Raw genomic sequence first — 22,837 nt, 5'->3', positions numbered from 1 at the left:
TTTCTATCCTTTGCTGTTCCTGCTACTGATAAGACAAAAATGAGCTGCATCCAGTGACTTATTTACGGATTTATTTTGAAGGACCAACATGATAAAGTCCTGGGGGAGTCGGTGCATGAGGGGAGGTGGATTAGCAGGCTGATGGTCTCCAGATGTGATTATGGTGAGGGTTGACTGCACACCCTTATTTGCTCTAATAAATAAGGAACTGCTTGTTTATGGATGAGGTACAGTTGCTGTTGCAGAACAGCTACCAGTGGATTATAAAAACACTTGGGTGCTCCAGTATCTCAGAACTCATTTAGCCAACAGTTAAAAACCAACAGTATAAAAGCTCCTCTCATTGCAGGACTTTTAATTAGCACAAAGCTTTTTGCCTGAAATACCATTTTTAAGGTTTTGGCAGAATGAAAACTGTGATGAACCTTCACTTTTTCCAGTGTTAAAATTAAACCATGTACCAAGCATCATTTGTGCATAAATTAAACAATAAGATGTTAATTAGTTCAGTAATTAGAGTTACTGTGTAACAGCTCGTTCCTTCCATGTTTAAAGAATTAAACAGGTAAATTATTAAACCGGTCTGAAGACAGTGTGAAGGCAGGGCCAGGGAAAAACAGGAAATTTGCTGCTTAGCAGACAACTAAGCTAAACAAGAGTCTACTTTGAGGTCTCCCTGCTGAAACAGTTCTCAACAACTACATTGCACTCGACAAAACAAAGGCAACAAAAAGGCAGTAACAGGAAGGTGGTCTCTCTTACCTTCCTCCAGAAAGAAACGCAGCTTTTGCTAAGAAGCCTCCTTAGGAGGAAATGACCACCGAGACCAGCTTTTTATAGAGCTCCAGCTAACGAGCCCTCACAGCTGAACTCAATCAGCTTTGCTCGGATACCCGGTCACATCAGATGATTTATGCCAGCAATGCCTGTTTTTGTTATGCCTTATGTTTCACAGTCTTCAGTGGGCTGCATGTTACTGTTGAGGTGTGAGAGCTGGACTTTCCAGCGGGCAGTTTTTGAGGGCTCTGCCACCAAAGAAACTGTTCCCTGCTCGGAGGCTACACAAGGGTGACGTGGGCACTGGCAGCACTGTCACGTGGGACATCAGGAAACTGTGTGCTCTTCTTCTGAACTTCTTCCCTCCTCGCTGGCCTCAGTGAGTTCCTCCCCCACGTTTCTTGGCCACCATTAATTGGACTTAAGTTCCAGCACTCTTGACCATGATGGAGGAAGGATGGAGAGCTGCTTTGGGGGCTGATAGTGGGTGACGGTTGCTTTTTAAATCAGGAACTTTGTATCTTTTAGGTTTTCTAGATACTTTTTCAGGACTAAAATATGACCCAGGAGCTTTCTGCCCTCATTAAATGGGAAAACTCTGAAACTTAACAAATGTCTTTCCTCCATTAGGTACACTAGAGATAACAGAGACGAGTAAGCCTGTTCAAGTTCAGAGTTAGCACAACCTTAAGGCCAAGCTGACTCTTGAACAACTTAGCATGTTATCTGGCCTGCAATACCGTCAGGTCTCCTGGAACTGCTTACCTCAGGGGCAGAGCCGAGTGCATGCTCTGAAATGGCTGTGTTACAGCTATTAAAACCTTTGGTTCATAGTTTGTTGGTATATGGAATGATCCATAGTTTGAGCTATGAAACACAACCAGCACGGAGGCAGCAGTGAGGGAGGTGAACTGTGCATATGGAATACAGAAACTTGTTTATGATACTCTGTGTCATGACATACTGTGTTCACAGTTTAATGGCAAACAATCTATATATCAAAAGTAAATGCAAGTTCAGTAGGAATAAAAGGAAGTAAAATTAAGTTGCAAATAGGATTTGGCAAGCAAGTTACAGCCGTCCCATGCAGCATTACATAATTGTGAGCATGGGAGACCGTGGCTGTCTTGATGAGCAGGGTTTTGGTGCCAGTCTGGCATCCAGCTTTGCTGAGAGATCCAAGGCAGCTTTCCGTGCTGGGGCAGCAAGGGAGGGACCCTGGGACAATGGGTGTAATTAGAGGTTTTTGAATCTCTCAAGGCTGGGTATGCCTAGTCTTTGGAACGGAAAGGCACACCACTTGCACCATTCCCTGTCAGCAGATGACTTCTCTTGTGATTGGGGGAATTTGTTGAAAAATCAACGAATTTCTACTGGTCATGGTAGAAACCTCCAGCTTCCCTGAAGCAAGAAGCTGCTTTTGAAAATAGGAAGCAAACATATGTTGGGGAGAAAAATGATCCAGTGTTCATAGCCTGTGTTTCCTGTGACTGCAAAAGAAGCAGAAAATCCTTTTTTATGCTTTAACAGAAGGTTACTCCTGTTCTTAATAAATTCTGGATAGGAAACTGGTATGTTTTAAGTGGAGCTTTGTGTCCTCTGTGAGCATTGGACTGTGCTGGTGAATGCCATCCCAGTGCAGGGACACCAGAGGGTACCAAAAGCCTTTTTTACTTTCACAGCTTTATTAATACCAGACATGTGTCCCCCTTGGGTGTCTCTCCCCCTTCTGCCAGCCACACTCGCTCCCCGCCTCTGACAAGAGCTGCCCAACTGCACCACAGCTGGTTTAGGGCCGAGGAGTGGAGCTGGTGCCCCAGGAACCCTGCAAGCCCCCTGTTCCAGGGAGGTGTGGTGGGAGGGAAGGATGCAGCCCTCACCAAAAGGCATCAGTCCGATATCTGAGAATGTTCAGTCAAAGAAATCTCCCCAAAATTTGAGAAGCCGTGAACAGCAGAAAGGCTGCCAGGCCCAGCTGTAAATGTTACTGGTACAGGGCAGGCTGGAGTTTAAAGGAATGGAAAATCCTCAAAGAGGAACCACTCATGCAGGGGAGTCTGATGTTCAAACACCAAGAGAGCCAGAGAGGAACTCGATTCCACTTGCACAGCCAGACCACAGATGTTTTTCAGCCATGGGAGAAGAGCACCAAAAGCTACTAAAATCCATGAGTCCTCTCTCAGTATTCAAGAGTGATAAGAAGCAAATGCATCACTTTGTCTAAGTCTGTATTTCTCAGAGCAGCTGAGCAAAGCCCAGGAGATTCAGACACAAAGCTGCCTGTCCAGGGGCTCGCACTGCAGGGCAGTAAAAGGCACGAGTTCCCCACTGGCTGCACACCCTTTCCCAGTGGAGCTCTGTGCAGCTCCCGGCAGTGGTGAAATGAACTAAAACACGTGAATCTCATCTGAGGATGGAAGCACAACTGCGGCAGCTCCCAGACAGAGGCCAAACAGGGCATGCCACAGCATTGTTTGTTAACCATCTTGCAAAGGAGACACAACACACCCTTTGGTTGCAATTATTTTTTAATGGAAAAGACTAATCAATGTTTTACATAAATATCAATTAGTGACAAGTCAGTTGAGTAAGTAAAGGAATACATACCTCCAAGTGTTAAAGGCCCATAATGAACGGACAAAGTAGCACACAATGACAACTACAAGGAAGAGGTGGGCTGCACGTCAATCACCTTCATAGAATTCAACTGCTAATCACATCAGGCTATTATGGAGTAGTCACAGTGCAGTCCTCCCATACAGCGACAAGGACATGTTTGAAGGGGACAGTGAACTTCCAAAACACCTTTCTGCCTCCAGCAGAAAGCCCTGGCTATGAATGTACAAAAGCCTCAAGTGGTTTGCTGATGTTAAGCCCTTTCAGGGTCTGGTTTCAGATGTGCAGTGTCCCCTTCTCAGATTAAAAACTTATTTTTAAACAAATGCACAGGTTCAATCAGACAGGAATGTGTTCACACTGCAAAGTGGTACCAAGGTCGGATCTTGATAATGATTTCTTTTCTACAGGGTTGTGAAGAACTCAAATAACTTCCGTTCCCAGGCAGGCTGCAGAAGGGGAGGCTATTTTCATAAAGAGCAATTTGTTGAGTGAACAGAAATTGCACCAGAAACTACAAAGCTTCAGTTTTTCATGATCCATATTTCCCTCTAACATCTTTGCGTTCTTTCCTATGGGCTCAAACTGCTAAATATCTGAAGAGGTGTTGCTCATATTATGTCCACAGCTATAGGGATGTGAGTTACTGGACCCCACTTTCACATGCATAATCACATGGAAATCCACAGATTAAATACCTTTAAGCTGCATCAGTGGGAGCCACACAGTTTGCCAAGTTAGTGTTTCCCAGTGAAACAGCATGACATCAATCTCCTGAAAGGCATCTAATTCACCAAATGTTACCTTTAAATATTATATGGCTAAGATGCCTGCTTTGCAGTGGTTTAGTTGATAAAAATTCATTATGAATTATCTAGAACTAGCAGAAACAAGACACATTCCCCTTTACAGCTTTTCCAGGGACACTCAAATAGTTATTAAACGCTGGGGACACGGGAGGATCTGATCTCCTGGTGCACGAAAATTAACACCCTACCCTGTTCTCTGAACAGCTCAAAAATCTGCAAGAAGAGTTTTCATTTAAAAATAAGTTACCAATTCTCCTGTTGCATGCCAGGTCCAATAAATCCGTGTCCTCTTCAAAATCTGGACTACACACACGCAGCTGGGAGATGCACCAATACAAGATGCAAATGAAACCTTCGACGTTGGCAACTGCTCAGTGAAAGAAATTGCTTCCAAATACAGCCTAAGTTACCTTGCAGTCCCCGTACGCTGGAATGCAATGCATGGCCAAGTTGTAGCAGCTGAAAGAAACAGCAGCACTTCTCAAGTCGCTGCCAAAGGTGGACGTTTCACAGCACCAGGAAGATTTTGCTTTATACTTGCACTGGCTTCAACATACTTCAAGTGACAACCCATGAAAGAAGATCCTTGTATCCCCATAACAGACGGGAACTTGCCAACACCTCTACAGCATCAGATTGCTTATGCTCAGTGGGTTTACATTTCAGAATTAATCATAACAAAAAGGCATTTCTGCACCATAACTCTGTTACGAGTAATCTTTCTTTCTGTTATAATTTTAGAAGAAAAAGCAGACGGCCGAACACAAAACACAAGAACTCAGCTGGCTGCAGTCACTCAGCACGATGTGCGACTGATAGCAGGAAGGGGACGATTCAACACTTCCAGTCCTTCACATCTAAACAAATTAAAAACGGGGTTACTCTCTTTGATAAATAGAAAGCAACACTTTGGCAAAAATAACATGTATAAGATACCCTGAGGGAAAAAAAAATCATACTAAAATTCCTCCTAGAATGAGTGTCTTGACTTTTAGGGTTTGAAGTACTCCTGCCAAGGACTGTTTCAATCAATTTCAAACACAATGACAAAGAAGTATTGTCAGACAGGAAAAACATGATGTCAGTTGTAAATATATTACTGCCTGGAAATTTACACATTAATTGCACATTCTAGTCCCAACTGAAGTGACCAACTGTCAGTCAGTTGAGTGATTTACACAGGAACATAAGTCATTCCTTCTCTGGCTCGTTATCAAAAGAGGAGGAATAATGACAAAGGAAAATGGTCCAAGCTATTAAAAAGGTCCACTGTGAGGAAATTACAATACTGCTAAGCATTACGTTTAAAGAACTGAAGATGACCATTAGCTGCCAGTGTCTGTGTTCTGTACCCCCAAGTCATGTTTGGGCTCAGCTGTTCTAATACACTCTGTGCATCCTACCTGTAAAGGAGATCGATACAGCCACTTCTCGTTATCTCCACTGAGTTTCATACAGGCAAAAAGGTCACAAACTGTAGGAAGGCCAAAGTCCTGAAAGAGAAGTCACCATAATTACTGATCCCCGAACACAAATACATTCTGATGTATCTTCAGATTCTGCTAAGTGTTCAAAAACAAAGCCAAAACTGACTTCTGAGTCTTTGAGATTAATACTGTCTTCATTTAGTATAACACTGCTTTGTGTTAAGTAACTAATAATCATGAAAATATTAGAAGAGCTAAGAAACCTAAAGCTGTCAGTCAGGATTAGCCAGAACAGCTATGAATTTGAGAGAGAAGGAAGTTGTTAAACAATAAACCCAGCACATAAGACAGAGCAGTAACAAAAATTTCTGCTCACTTGTGCTTTCTTGCGCAGAAGCCATTTATCTTCCGCGGGAGGCGGGTTTGCATTTTCTAGGTCATTTGAAGTCAACACCCAACTGTTTACATTCAAGGGGAGGTGGAATGGAGCCAGGAGGTCTAGGAAAGGACTCTTGAAACTCTTGTCTGCTTTTTCTCGACTCGCCTTCTCTTCTGCACTTTCTGCTCTGTGCTCAGCCTTGGCCAGCCAGCTCGTCAGAGGCCTTTCCAGCAATACTTTGAAGGGTTCTGCGATCTCTGCTGAATAATCCGCTTTCTCCGCACTCACGGGCTCCCCTGTGAGCTGCTGTGTGGGGTTAAGCCAGGTGTTGGCAGCAGACTTGGTCTTGTCGTGCTCAGGGTCTGGTGTATCCTTCAGGCTGACTGGAACTCCATTTTTATCCTTCCAATCCTTCTTCAGAAGCCATTTACAAAGAGCCTCTTTTCCACAGTTTTCATCACACACGCACTCTGAAAAGCTGGCACACAGCTCATTAGCTTTGCACACATCTTCCACTTTAAAGGGGGCCTGGGGATGTTGAAGAAGCCAAGCATTTACAGCAGATGTAGTGGGCGATTTCTTTCCATCAAGATGCTCATTCAGGCACTTCAGATTTCCCAGGTTCTCAATTTCCACATTTTTGATCTGGCTGCCACGACAACTGGTACATGTTTCAGCTTTGAGGAGCCAATCATTCAAATTGCATTCTTCCCTAAAAGGTTTAAACTCACACTTCCATTTCTCATCTGAAGCAGTATTTCCATTTTCTGTGTCAGCAGTAATCAGCCAGTCAGAAAGGTCCATCTCTTCTTGTCCAAGGTATTCCAATTCCTCCACTTTTTCAATAGTGGAAAAGGATGAGCTGGAAGTAGCGGTGGAGTCCTTGCGGCCAGGGGAGTCTGTTTTCCCAGCAACATCACACTGCTGATTCTGCAGGAGCCAGTTCTCCAGATCTTTCAGATTTCCCCAGGCTTGCTCGGAATAACAAACTTTGGAGGAATCCAAATCCTAGCAAAGACACATTGAAATACTTCTATTAAAAGACAAAGTTCAGTAACTGTTTGCACAGTTAAAGCTTGGAGCATCCAGATGGTGAGTGCCAAAGGATTAGCTGAATGAAGCGGAATACAGAGAACTACACGAGGTTTAATTCCCACCGTATTCTGCCTGCTATTAGATACTGTTTTCCCCTCTGTTACAAACTAGATTACGCACAAAAGGCTTACCTGGCTGGGCTCTGACACACATTTTTGTGTAACCCATTCCTCAAGGTTGGTGCTGGGAACATACGGAGCCTGGTGAGCAGCCACGGGTCTGCTTCCCAGCAGCCAGTCGGCAAGCGAGGCACTCACTGTGCCACACAGTGTCTTCTGCTGAGAAACAATGTTGTTGGTCATGAGAATGTCTAATTGCTGAGCATCAACATGCATCAGTATTTCTGCACCAAAAGAAAAACCAGTCTCTTCTAATTACAAAAAAAGTAAATCTTCAATTGCCTGTATGACTTGAAGCCACTGCACTGATTGTTTTGTGACCTCAGATTCTTCAGAGAGCAAATTACAAAAAAGGGAAGCGACAACTTCCAAAATGCACAGCTCTGAGATGTGTAATCCAGCCACAACCCTGCTCCTGGCCCCAGTTCCCATTACTGATTTGCTGCCCTCCTTCACTGACACTGTCTGTGCAGAGCCCAACATAACACTTCCCTATGAATTTCTGCATTAAAAGGAATTGGATATTTCCAAGTCCTGACCTGACCACATCAAGGAACCTTCAATTAAAAATTCTGACTGACAGTCACACCCCACATACCCTTTCAGAGTATGTTCTTGCATGTCTGTTCCTGGAGCAGCTACAACACCGGATCACTACTGCTCACCACAGCCACTGTTACGGGCTACTAAAGCATCTTAAACAAACACAAGGCATTACCCAGGCTCACATAACGTGCTCGAGTTCTCCTCTTCCCTTTAATGCAATTAAACCCTCACAGAAACAGGTTCTAATCTTACCTGCTCACAGTTCATTAGGGCACAGTTCTGCCCCGGGAACCAGGGAGAAGCATTCTCTCTCTCTGAGGTTTGCTGAAAGAAAAGCAAAAGTTTATTTCAATCTCCATTTTGTCCAGTTTTGAGGATGAATTTTACAATAAAGCAGAAGTGCAGTTACAACTTGACAGTGCTTTGGGGCTAACCATGTTCTCAACGTTAACAAACAGAATGGAGAAAGATTTACTAAAAAATACTACCTTCAGTTCACTTCCTTTAAGAGAATTGTCTCCAACAATACGGGAAATATGCTGCTTACATAAGAACACCAAAACACTTTTATCATAGAAAGCCATCTACAATATTTTAACTATTACTATCTAAAGAAAACTCTAACATTCCAGTTGGTGGAAGAGAGTAAGAATACAGTAGTCATTCCCTCAGCCTCTGCCAAAATATATTAAAATAACATGTTCATAAGCACATAACTAAACTCAGTGAAACTGAGAACTACATGCAACAGCTAAAACCACTGACTCATACACAGGTTCCACTCAAGCTGTAACTACAAGTAGAACTACCCCTTGGAATTTATCACACAACTGAATAAAAAAACCTTTTATTGAGGCAAGTATTCCAACCTGAGGAAGTCTTGGTGCTTACCATTGTTTTAATTGAACCAAATGAGGTAATAGCCTGGCGAAGGTAAGAGGTGTCAGCCTCAAAATTCAGGATGGAAGACTCTTCTGGTTTAAGTGTAAGGCCTTCCAGTCTGAAAGAAAAAGACAACAGTTACAGAAAGAAAAAAATTAGAATTTTCTTCTTCTGCCCAGTTTTGGAAGTCACTCCATTATTTCATACAAAGGCTTCCTAGCTGACTCGGCACTAGTTAGGTAAAAAAAAAAAATTAATACCTGCATGAAAGAAAGAGATACCTATCCACAAACCACAGAACAGAATAAATAGCCAGCAAAACACAAGTTTCACCTTCTTACTTCAATTGCCATCAACAACTAATATGTGAAATAATCTGCACAAATGAGTACCTCCCTGCTTGTTATAGTACTGGCTTTCCATCTAAGATAAAAAACAAAAAAAAACATAAGAGGAATCATCTCAAACTGCTTCAAGTATCTTATTTCTAGGAACCATTAAAAATGTAGTAACAGTGAGTGAGATCTATTATTAGTTCTACTAAAATACAAAAAAAACCAGAGTAAATTTGAAAGTCCAAATAAAACCGTGTTAGTAAAATAAAAAATATAAATAAAATATATTTACCTCTCCAGGCAAACTGAGATCTGGTTTGCTAGTTCATTGCTATAGGAGCGTTCCAGCTGATGAATAAGGCAATTGAACTGTCCCAAATACTGCACGGAAGACAAAACACATGTTACTGTTTCAGCTTCTAAGATTAAAATTGAGGAAATACTCGCAAGAACAAAGTTTGCACAAAGTGCAACACATGACCAAGCAAACCTTACCCAGTAGAGCTGCTGCGCCTGCTGCTGCAAGGCCTCCTCCTTGAGCTGCTGGATGAGATCCACCTGCTCGAACAGCCAGACCTCGCGGCTGCGCAGGCACTCCAGGTGCCGGCTGATGTGGCTGTGGATCTTCGCTTTGACCTGCAAGGCAACACCCGCCACTTCCAGGACATGTGCCCAGCAGTGTGAACAAACACGTGCTGTGCCGATGACAAAATGCTGTTTGTCACAGGTAGGTGACAAGTACTGTCGGAGAAACTTATTTCTAAAAACTAAGCACAGTCACCCACAGCACCACATAACTCAGGTTAGTAAAAGTTCCAAGGCTACCTTTACTACCTGTAAAAAGTAACAAAGAACAGTGTTCCCTGCAATATCTCTCAATTTTTCAACCAACAGCTGTAGGAAATTCTGCATGTCTAAGCTATTAATATAGGAATTTATCAAGAGCATGACCAAATGACTCAGCAACATGCTTTAAGTCTCTAGGAAAATTTCAGATCATCAAGACAATACTAAGTACTCTGGAATAACAAACTGTCATTATAGTAATGTTAGTTGTTAAAATATATTTTTTTAATAATTTAGAATTACCTCCCGCCAGTTCTCTTTAATCTGCTGTTCAGCTTTGACAATTCCAGATATAGCTGCTTCCAAGTCCTTCTTTGCTTGAAAGCACTTTGCCAGAGTCTCACTGCTGCAGGAATTTCTATTTCTATCTTGTGGTGGACTCATTCTTGAAGTGTTCCTAAAACACAATAGAAAAACAATTTCTTAATAGTTTCTATTCCTCTTTAACAGAAGAGGAAGGGCATCATATGAAGAGCCATCTGCTCTACTTCACTCTAAAGGTGAACAAAAAAAACCAAAGGCCCTGCATGGATGGAAGTTTTCCAAACACAGATAAAGCTTTCTCCAGGAGCGACAATGGCTGCTCTAACGCCTTTGCCCATGGAATTTGCACAACTGCAGGAAAACCAACAGATATTTAACCACAGCTTCAACCACAGGATCTTAGGCAATCCTCCCCTGCCAGTAACCTTGCTCTGGCTTTTATGCCTTGCCAGCAAAACCCCAGAGCTGAGGGGCTGATTCAGCGAAGGTTCCGCAGCAATGCCAGAGCAGGGGGAGAATGGCCCGGGCAGGGGCACAAAATGTTTCAGTCACCTCTTTTTCAGCTGCAGGCAAATGAACTGGCTCCCCAAAATCAGAAAATTCCAATACAGCTTCATCAACTGAACACCCAAGTATTGCTCCACAGATCTTTAAAAGCACTTTAAAAGCACAGATCTTTAAAAGCTTAGTAAAGCACTCTTTACTAAGCTGCAAAGGCCAAAACTTAGAGCAGCTCCCCATTATTTTTGTCCTGGTCCCAGCAGTGGTAACTTACACGGCTTCAGCACAGCCTCAAGTAAAAAGCGCTCAGATACAAAATTTCTACACAAGTCAGACTGATAAGGATTCTGCAAGTAAAGGGGAAAAGATAATATGGATTTTTAGTAAAAATGGGTATTTCGTTACTGAAGAGTGTCAATTCTCCTCAACCCCAGCTATAGGATTCCTGAAGCACTAATGAAACATTCACAGTAAAGGTGCTATTTAAAACAAGTCCTCAGCAATGACAGCTACGGAAATTCCCAGCAGAATTAACTGAAGTGTACACGTGCCCATCTAAAATGTCACAGATTTTCCCACTCCTCTGGAGGGAACTGAAAGGAGTGTTTTGAATATGATAAGATGACCATGGAACTTGTGTTACTGAGCAGCTATTTAGTCTGCACTTTCCAAGCCCCACGGTCATATAAACTGCAACCCAAAAATCCTTCTACAGCCAAGACCCACCAGACAAGATGTGTGTTTCAGAGCAGAGGGCCAGGAATGGCTTGCATATGGAAGCTGACACAAAAAGCAAGGTTTGCTGTGGGGCAGGAGCAGAGGCTGCATCTCCCTTGGTTCCCTCAACACCACAGGCTTCCCGTTTCTCGTGCCCCCAGACACAAGACACGGAGCAGGCACAGGAGCCACCCAAAGACCCTGCACACAACTCAATCCCATCCTCACCACAGCACTTCATCTTCTAGGAAGTGCAGAGCATAACAACAGGAGAAGCGAACTTGAATGTATTTTTTAAGCTTATGTTATCCTAGACCAAATTAGACAGGGTGCAGAAATCAAAAATACTTCATTCCCCATGCTGCACTATAAATTCCAGTTTTGTCCCTGTATTTGCACATTCACAGGTGCAATATACAATTCTGTAAGGTTTCAAAATCTTCACCATGCTAGCAATGTTCAAGAAAAGGTAAGCTTTGTCCTCACATCAATCATTAGACTTTATCTTGCTTGTCAACTTTCACAAACAACCTACAAGAAAATGTAAGTGGGAGCCCTAGTTCTCAGATGTAATCTAACAAATGTTAATGCAAAGGCAGCGATACACTCAGCCAAGAAAACAAGGCCACCAGATACATTAAAAGCTATCCTATACTCACAAGTAAACAACATCAAGAAAAATAATATTGTTCATTACTTCATTTATTGTATTCTTTCATATCAACCAAGTCAAAGTCTGAAAGGCTAAATATAACTGCCACATTTGCTCACACGGCAGATAATGTACTTACAACTTCTGTGAAAATTATTTTCAGCTCTGTATGTACAAATACCAAGCCCAAAGAATGCTGTGTTACCATTTATGTGTTTTCTGAATTTACACCACAAGGGAATTGGGCTCAATGCCTGAAGAAATGCTACTTTTTCATACTCTGCATTAGCAACTTGATATTGGTACAGTCAAAATTAAGAAGCTTATACATGCTTCTCTAATGATTTCTGAAACTACTGTTTATTGCTTTTCTGTTTTTTCATTTGATTGCAAGAGACTCTCTCCACAATGTGTACAGAGAGAATGAATGCTGCCTTCCCCTAGCCAGCCAACTCCTCTTAAAATGGCTGTTCTCGTGCTTTGTCAAAAATTAGGCAGTAAAACTCACGCAACAGTTGAGGATGAGAGCCAATCCACCCTTCTTTTCAATTTCCACAAGCCTCTAACAAAACTAAGTGGGGGTAACCACCTATTTTCTCGCTTCCTAATTACCTCCCAGTAGCACTGGGAGTTAAAGCCGTTTTCTGGCACAGTCGGGATCATACACTTCAGCTCAGCAGTAACAAAATACAATTACTTCTGCAAGAAGACACATGGCTGCAACACAGTCACCTTTTTTGGCAATTTCCGTGCCATCTGTTTCCAAGCACACGGGGGTCCCCTCCAGGGGTACGTGACTCACGGGACGCGCACCCCCCACCAGCTGAGCTCGCACTTACTTTCCGGGCGCAGGAAGCAATCCCTCAGTGTCCCCTTTATAACGCCGCTGCCATTCCCAGCCTCCCGCTCCGCAGAGGCACGGCCTCGGGAATGCTCCCGCTGCGGGTTCCGCTCCAGAGCCCCGCTCGCTGGAGCGGAGGGCCCCGCCCCTGCCCCGAGCCCTTATCGGGGCGGCGCAGCCCGCGCCCCGCCCGGCCCGGGCCCCGCGCCCCCAGGCCCGCACGTCGGCAGCGCCGGGGCGGGGCCGGCCGGGCCCAACACCGGCCCCGCTCCGCTCACCCACGGCACCAAGGGCCTCCGGGCGTCCCACCCGCAGCTCGAACCGCGAAACCACAACGTTTTGCAACAAACTCGCTGCTCGTTGCAAGTTCGGGAGTGTGGCAACGTGACGCTTCCGCACAAGAAACGCAACAAAGCGGAGCCAGGGCGTCTTTCTGCTGCAGCCCCCAAGGCTCGAGGGCTGCGAGACCTCAAAGTGCAACCCCCCGCCCGCCCCTGGCCATGCACAGCCCCGCAGTGAGGATCCCCATCCAGCACTGAGCCTCGGACTGCCAGAAACCCGGACAATAAATGGCTCGGGTGCAGTTAGCTCCTGGAAGGACCAAAATCACTCACACAATTCTTGTCACATCTACTCGTGTCCACAATTCCACACAGAGCCGAGGAAAGCACACAGAACAGCCTGGGTTGAAAAGGGCCTTGCAGATCATCCCGTTCCAACCCCTCTGCCGTGGGCAGAGACACCTCTCACCCGACCAGGCTGCTCAGCTCCAGTCTGGCCTTGAACACTCCCAGGGATGGGCCATGTACATGTACTTGCCCGCACATAATCAGTCGAAATATTATAGCTACAAAACCAAAAGAAGTGCCTGAAGGAGGCAGAAAGGTGATATTATCGTTCCTAATCATAAAATAACTACCAGTTCTTCCAGGAAGATTTTTGGCTTTTTAGAGAGTTGTCACCACAAAGACCCTGCAGCCAAATCCTGGTCACAGTATTACTTCTCCTGTGCAATCTCCCTGCCTGCCCTCACCCCTGAGCTGTTACTTCCTATATTTGTCTTTTATTTTATTTGTAGGTCAGAAACGGATGGACAAAAGTATTTTTTTAGCTTTTAATTAAGTATCCGGTGGCTGGGGAGCAGAGGAGGACGGGACAACCCTGCCTTGCCTGCACAGTCTGCAAACAGGCCAGCAGGAAACTGGTTTTACCAGCTTTTCACTTTCAGGCACAACCTTGGAAAGAGCATTGTTTTTCCACTGCAAATGGGTGTGGAATCACCTCAAAAAGATGGCTGTGCAGAGCCTTTGCTGGTGAAAAGCTTCTGAAGGGACTGAATCTGCACATTGAACAGGCTCTGTTTATAAATGTGGAATGATTTCTTCCAGTCAGCTGGACAAGGCTGCTCCAAAGCCCTCTCTGACCTGACTTCATGTGGTTTTAAACCCACTGGCTTGTTTGAACTGAAATCCCCACAGATTTCACTCTTACCCCACCAAAAAACAGTAGTTCCTTTTAAGTAACTGTCCCAAATTAGGTACGTGGGAGTTGTGGTCAGGGAGTGAAGTGCTGTAAGTACACGAGCTGAGTCTCAGAAATTTCCACTTGCATCCAAGCACAACAAGCATTCGGTACAGTACAGCATCAGCATCACACACTAGGATCTGTGTGGAGCTCCTGCTGGGGGGATTATTCTCCTCCGAAACAAGTATGTACCACCCTATTGTATACGTTACAAGCCACATGAAGGAAAAAAATGACCTCTGGCAGTTCTCAGTAAGAGAGAAAATTAAACTGATGCTTTAAGGAATAGTAATAAACGTTTCAGGTAATGCATTTTCTAAAATTCAAGTTAGTTTTTATCTGCCTGCAGAGTGAATGATCTGTGCCACAGACCTGAACACCTTTTCAGCCTGTTTTAGCTCCAGAAGAGCACAGTCATTGCACAGAGCACTTGTACAGACACCCTCACAAGAGTTGGGCTCTGCACAGTCAGTCAAAGTCACCAGTGCAGCTGAGACAAGTCTGGTCACCATCTAATTCCATCTATTGTAAATATATGTTTTACGCACAGCGCATAAGTGAAATCACAAAGCATCCGAAAATGAAGGCCTGAAATCTCTATGCTGTAATTACTGACAATACCAAAGCTTATGTCCCAGAATGAGAAAGACAAACTGTTATCTTAACACAGATTGCACACTACAAAACAACTGTTTTCCAGGCTTTTGCATTTAAAACCCTTTGGAAAACAAGTGACAAATCCCTGGCTATGCCTGAGGCATGTGGCCCCAGAGATAGCACTGCCGCGCTCTCTGCACATCCGTCCCTCCCACTCTGTGCACTTTACAGCGGTTTTCACACCACTGACAGGGAAAAACCCCGCCAGGACTGCAGACCTTACCCCAACCCCGCGGAAGGCAACCTTGTTGCTCTGTCAGCTTTTCCCGTTAATGCCGCCCGCAAGCACCGAGTTCAGAGCCGAAAGCATGCACAGCCGGGAGCTGCGGCCCACACCGCTCACCGGGCACCGAACGACACCGGGGTGACAATCTCTGAGGGCCCGGTCGGGACAGCCCGACCATTCGGGACACTATCGCTTATGTAACCCCCGGGGAGAGCGGCCGCTGACAAAAGACTTTGGCTTCGCGATGAGAGGGATGATTTTAGGAGCAGCGCCCGCAGCAAAACCTCTCCGGGGTGCAAAGGGAAGGCGAGATCAGCACAAAAGCCCCGCGTTTGTCGTGCCCCACGTCCCCCCCTCCGCCCACTGCCCGACCGGCCGGTCCGCGCCAGGCCGGCCCGACCGCGAGCTTCCCGCCGTGCGGCACGGGACCCCGCGCGGGATTCCCCGCTGGATCCCTCGCGGCGTTCCCCTGGGGGTTCCCGGTGGAATCCCGCAAGGACACCCCCCCTCACCTCCCCCAGTCCGGCTGCCCCGTCCGCCCCTCACCGCGGGCCGCGCGCCGCTCCCTCACCAGCGCCCTCCGCCCGCACGCCACACCGCCGCGCGCTATCGCGAGAGCGCCGCCCCTGCCGAGCGCCAGCGCCCCCTGCCGGCCCGGCGGAGCGGCCGCGGGAGGGGCTGCTCCACACGGCAGCCAAGCACCGGGAATGGCATCCAAAGGACCGGGAAGGGCATCCAAAACGCCGGGAATGGCATCCGCCCCGGGACAGCGGGTGCCCCAAGGACAGAACGGGGCGGGGCGGCCTGGGAAGTTCCCAGCGTGCGCGGCTTGGTTTGTCGTCACCCAGCACAGTTTGGGTTTCCCTTCCCACGCCCCCCCCCCCCAAATGTGAAGCGCAGCAGGGCGCTTCCCAACGCTGCCAGCGCGGTTTGCGGCTGGGAAAAGCACCCAGTCCCTGCAGGGAGCACTGCTGCTGCCCATGCTCCGTGGCTGGTCGGGGGGAGGGGATCGCCGCCTTTAGGGGTCCCCCCGGCCGCGCCCGGAGCGCGATCGCCGAGCGCTGCCTTGTGCGGGGGTCAGTGCAGCGCTGGGAGCTCGACAGAGAACGGACGGGGGCTTCATTGGAAAAGGCTTCAGCTGGAAAGAGCTTCGGATGGAAATCTGAGTGGTACCCGAGTCACCATTTCCCACACATTTCCTCCCCTGGGCACGGATCGAGGAGCCCGTTCTCTTGAACAGGACCTTTCCCGTGGTCACCAGTACAAGTCATTCAGTGCTGACCTAAGAGAAAGTAGAAGTCAGGCGCCCGGTCCCAGATGTGCTGTTACCCCGGGAACCTGCGTTTCGGGTATTTGGCTTCGTTGTCAAAACACGAAGGAGACGCAGGATGTGTTATATAATCCTCCTCTGTGTGTTTGGATTTGAGAGGAAAAATAATACCAACCCTGCCTGACCTTGGAAAACCAGCAGTGCCCATACACCTGTTGTGTACCTCATCCAGTTACACAGCAAGACTGGCCCAAGGAAAGAGAGCAGCCTCTCCCATGTAGGCAGGCACAGCAGACAAAGTGGTTTGCTGGCACACCTTCCATGGGCCATCCCATAATCCGGATGGTTTGAGTGCTTTTTGTGAAACCATCCACAGCTGCTTCACATGTGTGGATTCACTGTGGTTAAGGTTATGCTTTCCTAGGAGGGCTTGCCTGTAGGATACATCTTCCATCTCATCCTTAAAGGAATGTCAAGAGTAAGGAACCATATGCACATTTTAATGGTCTCTTTCCTCCCACCACTGAGGGATGTACGTGCTGTTCCTCCCTCAGCCATACCCTGTGCCAAAACAGATGTGCCTTTCTACCCAAAACTGCATAGCATAATCATCATAAAAAGAAATTTAAAATTACATTAGCCTGAGCAAAGGACAAATTTGGTGGTCTGTTAAAATAGGGGCAAAGGGTTGGGTAAGAGTTGCAGTTTTATGGGAAAATAAACACATCAGAAGTGTATGATACTGTGTGATGCACTCCTGTACCCAAAATTCAGTGCTATTTCTTGCCAAATGGGAATCCTGCCTGTAGTCCTGCAGTGTAAAGCCCATCTTTCCTCGATTCTGCAGAAGTGCTCAATGACCCCCTTTGCCCATTCCAAGTTCTTCCTTGCTCAGCTGCAGTGTGAGAATGAAGAGCAGGGAGAGATTCACCCCTCCACACCCCTGGGAAACAAGATCCTCGACAGAGAAATCCAAGCTTTTCCTGCATTCCTTTGGCCTGACAAGCTGTACTACTGTGCACCACCCAAACCTCAAGGAACTTGAAGAATGTTCTCTGGTTCGATGATTTTAGAGGAATTTTTATGGGGTTTAGAGAATGTTTCTGGTTTCTATTTAGACCGTTCCTCTTTCAGTAACTGCAATAATTTAGCTGACGAGAATCAGCTGTGTTAACTTCTCTGTCTAGTGCACCATAATGTAATTTCCCTGTTCTGCAGTGCTACCACACAGTTCAGCAGTCCATCCCTGCCTCGTGAAGGGGAAATAAGTGCAGCACAGGGATAGGGGCACAGCAAGAACAGCACAGCTGGAGGTGAAGCCAAATGACAAGGCAGACTAACAAACTGACGGCTGCTCCTTTTAGGAGCAGCAACAGCCGCAAGCTGGACTATGAAATTCTAGAAGAGTCGTCATTGCAGGCGTCAGGGAACCTCAGACAGCTCCCAGAGGAATCGCCAGTTTCCTGCGAGCTCTGCTGCTGGAAGGGAGCTGTTTTCCCTTCGTCCCTGCCAGCCCGGGTGCACGGCCCTCCCTCCCACGTATCCTCGCTGACGTCTGTCCTTGGTCCTCTTCCAGGCAGGCTGTGACTTGGCACTCAGTCCCACAGCTGAGCGCCAGATCCGTCCCCAGCCTTCCCTCGGAGCTCATCCCGCCCGTGGCCGCAGCCCGACCCTGCGACCGCCCGGGGAGCCACTCGGAGCCTTCTGCTGTGCTCAGGTCCGAGGCTTCACTGCCCTGCAGGGGGCTTGCAAAGCTCTCTGCTGTATTTACTCACCTTCAATCTTTTTTTTTTTTTTTACAGAGACTGTAAACAGATGTTTTAATAGCCATTTCCTGCACACCACACATAGCCTTTTTCCTTTCTCTAGTTTAGGGGTTTCTCATTTCTGCAAACTTCTTAATTACTATCTATTCATCTGTCCCACTTCACATCAAACAGAAGTACAGGCTACACCTCAATCCACACTCATCTTTCATTTAACGAGGTTCTCAGAAAGGTTTTCCGTAGCTTCTCCATGCAGTCAAACCAAAGAAGAACTTGCTTCTGAAAGCAATGGGTGCCAATGAGCACTCAGTTTGTGAATTAGCGTCCAGCCACAGATGTGAACAAATCTCTCACTTGCTGTGGCCCAAACCTATCAATGTGAAAAATAACAGAAGTTTTAAGTAAGTGTAATTCCCGAGCAAAGGAACAGATAAAAAGAACAGATTAACTTGTGATAACATAAATTATTTCTCTTGTGCAAGAGCAGTTACCAGCAATTGCAGAGAGAAATACCCTTATTTATATACTGTTTCATCATGTATGCCATGCAGGTATTAGGACTCCATACCCTATGCACAGACATGTTGGTAAGCACATCCCCAAACATCCAGATGTTTGCCAGCAAAGCATCTTTTGTGTGACAGATACCAATGCAAGCAGGTTTTCCTAGGAATCCCACATGTCCTTGGAAACAAAACTACATGTGTGGCCATTTTAATGATCACCCGTTTTTTTCTACTTCTTTTGTTATTAACTTTTCCCTCCAGAAACCCTCCAAAGTTCCAGCTGGTGGATACATCTGAAACAGCAACCACTACATTTACACAAATCCTTTTGCAGAAAAAGGAGATTCTTTGATGGCCAGAAATTAAATGTCTTCCCACCTATGAAGGGGAAGGCACACTCGGTTTGGGTATGATGGATAGTACTGCAACTCACACGTTCTTTACAGATGAGAGGAACGCCAATATGTGCTTTGTAGGTTACAACAGGCCCCATCACATCTTCAGTGACAGCAGGAATGGCTCAACAGCTATGCAAAAATGTGGAAGCACAAAGTGTTATTTATCAACAGGTGTGTTACTGACTTCATCAGCAACCTCTGCCACGGCAGTGATGTTCATGTCACTGAAAAATAGTCTTAAAGATGGTGCATAATGACTCTTTTTAATGAGACTTGTCAAGGCCAGGAGTGGGGCTTTGCTTCAGTACCTGATGTAACTCTCCCTGTGGTGTTTGCTGGCCAGTCTCCAATACACAGAGAAATACACTCAATAAGCAAAGTCACATCTCAACAGTCGTTCATTAATCCTAGACTTGGTGGCTCCTACAACTTGAAATATCGAGGCAGGAGATAAGTATTAAACACAAATCCTTAGTCATGTTCCACATACACCACACAGTCAATTCTTGAATTACTGCCTGGCACACTTGGGGTATTAAAAATGCTGTAAATTTAAGAAATCAGAACATCAGTGGAAAAATTGGCCATGCAAGTGTAGAGCTCACTGCCAAAATTTCAGGGTTGAGGGGATGAGCTTAAACTAGGACAGATTATTACGAGCCACCTTCAGCAAAAGACAATTGGCTTCTGTGATGCTTGAAAGGTGGCAAAGCAGTACAGGAAAGAGCTGCTGTGTGACACAGCATGGGAACCTCCAAATTTAGCATCACAATAGAGGAAAGTACTTTATTTCATATAAAGGCATATAATACCCAGATATTCCATTTTTTCTATGGCAAAAGTAACAAAGAATGTAAACAATAAATTAATGAGAAGAAAATGCATGGGGAAGGCGCAGGCCTGGTGACTCAAGGGGAGTGCTGGCCCCACCACAAACACCTGTATTTGAACATGAGGGAGGTGAAAACAGAGGAGCTGCATGTGCCCACTTTCTGCAGCCCCAGGGGAGGTCGCAGCATCAGTGGTCAGGCACAACACCAAAGGGCTTACACTAAAAGGAAGGAAGCATGTAAACAGTGTATAAACAATTTTAACTAACCTAAACCCATTTTTACAAAGCTTCAATCCACTTCAGAAAGCTTTTCCTATCACAAACATAGACTGAGCCTTTAGTGAAACAGCAGGGTGATTTTGGCCACTAAACATTTTGAACCTCCCCCCATATATATGTAAACGCACACGTATTCCAGTCAAAATTGGAGCAGGAAGGGACTCAGTGCAAGCTTAAAGTACAAGGGCTGTTTTACAGCTCTAGGGATTATTCTCATCTGTCTGAGTGGAGAAGTAGATTGTTGAACAACAGGCATCACACAATCAACATAGGTCTCTGCTTCCTCAGAAATGCTTGTCTCATCTTTTCCCAAGATCCTTTTTAAGGAAGCAGCTACAGCAGCATGGCACTAAATTAACCCATAATTCTACTGTTAGAGTGAGGTTGGTGCTGAAAAAAGGGTGAAATTTAGCAAATGGAGATCGCTATAAAAACAAGGAAGAACTTACAATATAACCCATCACACCATAAATTCAAACTAACAGGCAGGCTTTCCTAAAGTTGGATTCTCTGAGAAAACAGCATTTGCAGGATTTTCCAGACAATGCGAACACAAAACAGCATTTCACTTACCTACATGCAGGAATTTCTGCTCAGTCCCAATCAGGGGCAAAGCGGTTTGCCCCACAACCAGCACCAGAGAGGGGGTAAGCAAATTACCTACAACCATTGCAAAAAGCCACCAGAGGAGGTGAAAGGCCTGACTTTTTTTGCAAGTGTGGTCACTGAGGGTGTTGTGCCTGTGTCAGGGGAAGGACCAGAAACTCCAGCTCCAGCAGCTGCTGCTGCCAGGGCAGTACAGCACAGGTCAGGTAAAGGCACCAGACCTGGACAGCTGTGTGCTTCCTGCACTACAAAGAGCTGCCTGTCAGCAGGTGAGTGTTGGAAAGCACAAAGAAAAGGGTGGTGTTTGGGCAAGGTTCACTGCCCTTCAAGCTGTGACCCCATCTCTGCTTTACATTAAAATTGTAGGAGGTGAGCAGGGACCAGAAGATGCAGGGGAGGAAGAGTAGGTGTGTCCTGCCAGGTTGTGCGCCAGGTGGAGCTCAGAGATGTAATCCTGGCCAGCACGAGTTCACCAGGGCACCTGACCCGGACTCCTTATGTTCTGCTACCTTAAACACCACGGGGGACAAAATCCCCCCTTCACCACACCTGTGCCACTGTTGTTGCTGGAGCTGTTTTTTGTGCCCAGAGGCGAGCAAGAGGTGGGGTGGAAGCTTGCAGCATCGTTTCTTTGCTGGCATTTCTCCCCTTTGTTTTTGAGGTTCCTTCCCATCATCTGAGTGGCGTAGCCTGTAGTATGCTGAAAGCTTGATAATAAGACAGATGACATCTGTTTAGGTCACATCTTAGAAAGGATTAATGCTTCTAAGGACTTACAAGCTACAGCTTAGCACTGCTATCTGAACACATGGGCCGTGGTACATGTGATCGCTGTCAGCTCGAGACTCAGCACTTCTACAGCTCAAGAAACATGGAAGCTGGACATCCAAATGACAATGGCAAAGGATATGCATCATTCCCTTCGCTGATGCAGACTGATAGTGAAAGCCACAAGCGACTGTGTGCTTAGTGTGATGAAGGAGCTCCAGGAGGAAAACCACCTCCACAGCACAGGATTTGCCTGGGGCAGGGGTGCTGCCCCACGGAAAGTGACAGGCTCATTCCAGCTGGTAGAGGTGGAAAGTGGAGCACACCCATTTCTATACCGAGCTACCCCCTGCAGAGGGGCAGGGGAGTGGGATGACCCAGACTGTAGCATCAGCAGAAAGCACCACAGCTCCCTCCCTCAGCAGGCAGAAAGTATTTGCGGGCACGAAGTACTTGCAGACTCAAGCAGCCCAAGGCTCTGTGCACAGGCTCACAGGCTTTAGATTCCTCTTTTTTTTTTGCAGAGGGTCAGCTGGATCTTGTGACCTGTATAAATAACAAGGCCTTGGAAAGAAGCTCAATAGGCACATTGTGTTCTTCATTTCAGATCCATAGTTCAGAATGAAGGAAAAAGAAATAAAAGTTAGAAATCAATCTTAGAGCCCTAAAGTCCCCTGGAAGGGAAAGATGAGTGGCTGACGCAGCAAGTTCCACTGTTATTTAACTGGTACTGTGGGAGTTGATTAGAATTATTTATTTCCAACTCATAAACCCATATGCTGCCTCTTTCTCTCTTGCCAATTAACAGTATTACTTAGCACTAATAGACTGCTTTCATTTTCAAGGGGCTTAGGAAGACAAATTAATCACCTCAACATGTCTGAAGGGAACAGATGGCAATGAAGCATTAACATTGCAGTTTCACAGTTGGAAAAGCTCCTGAGAGAGGGGGCAGTAGGAGTGTTTGGAGGGCACCTGGCCCTGCTCCCTGTGTGGAGCTGGGGTTCCTCAGTCTTGTCTCCACTCTGAGTTTCTGCTCTAACCCAACCTCACCACAGATTACTTTTCCTGAGCAAAGTTACACTGTTTTCCTTATTCCACCTTTAACAGGGGTAACACCCCTCCAGAAGGCCTCTTACCTCAGCACATCTCCAGACAGGTCGTTACTGCTTTGGATTTAAAAGACTAAAGGTCTATCC

The 22,837-nt window shown here is 46.0% G+C and overlaps 1 protein-coding gene across 5 annotated transcripts; it reads right to left on the bottom strand.

Moving 5' to 3' along the window:
- Positions 1-3,287: 3,287 nt before the first annotated feature.
- NCOA4 (nuclear receptor coactivator 4) lies at positions 3,288-15,826 on the bottom strand. Of its 5 annotated transcripts, XM_027895945.1 has the most exons (11): positions 12,805-12,904; positions 10,862-10,943; positions 10,075-10,233; positions 9,481-9,621; positions 9,278-9,366; positions 8,660-8,768; positions 8,021-8,092; positions 7,235-7,381; positions 6,006-7,016; positions 5,606-5,695; positions 3,288-5,059 (listed from the first exon to the last, which is right to left on the bottom strand). In XM_027895945.1, exons 3-11 carry the CDS (start codon positions 10,213-10,215, stop codon positions 5,054-5,056), a joined length of 1,806 nt encoding a protein of 601 aa, XP_027751746.1. In that variant the 5' UTR covers positions 10,216-10,233; positions 10,862-10,943; positions 12,805-12,904; the 3' UTR covers positions 3,288-5,053. The 5 variants fall into 5 exon arrangements, with proteins under 5 accessions (XP_027751746.1, XP_027751744.1, XP_027751747.1 ...); XM_027895943.1 differs by lacking the exons at positions 10,862-10,943; positions 12,805-12,904 and adding an exon at positions 15,760-15,826 and having other exon boundaries at positions 10,075-10,228; XM_027895946.1 differs by lacking the exons at positions 10,862-10,943; positions 12,805-12,904 and adding an exon at positions 15,785-15,807 and having other exon boundaries at positions 10,075-10,228.
- Positions 15,827-22,837: the final 7,011 nt, after the last annotated feature.

Source organism: Empidonax traillii, unplaced genomic scaffold (genome assembly GCF_003031625.1).
Source record: "Empidonax traillii isolate 1590-97213 ecotype Southwest subspecies unplaced genomic scaffold, ASM303162v1 scaffold475:size860808, whole genome shotgun sequence".
Taxonomy (NCBI): domain Eukaryota; kingdom Metazoa; phylum Chordata; class Aves; order Passeriformes; family Tyrannidae; genus Empidonax; species Empidonax traillii.
Note: the sequence above shows the minus strand (reverse complement) of the source record. Positions and strands in the feature narration are given on the sequence as shown.

What these genes read in the sequence shown, in the direction of transcription:
- NCOA4 (XM_027895943.1), bottom strand. Translation starts at nt 10,215, where the DNA reads ATGAGTCCACCACAAGATAGAAATAGAAATTCCTGCAGCAGTGAGACT. An exon ending in TTGGTTCAATTAAAACAATG is followed by an intron (nt 8,093 to 8,659) that starts GTAAGCACCAAG and finishes CTTTTCTTTCAG; the next exon opens with CAAACCTCAGAGAGAGAGAA. An exon ending in CCCTAATGAACTGTGAGCAG is followed by an intron (nt 7,382 to 8,020) that starts GTAAGATTAGAA and finishes ATTGTTTCTCAG; the next exon opens with CAGAAGACACTGTGTGGCAC.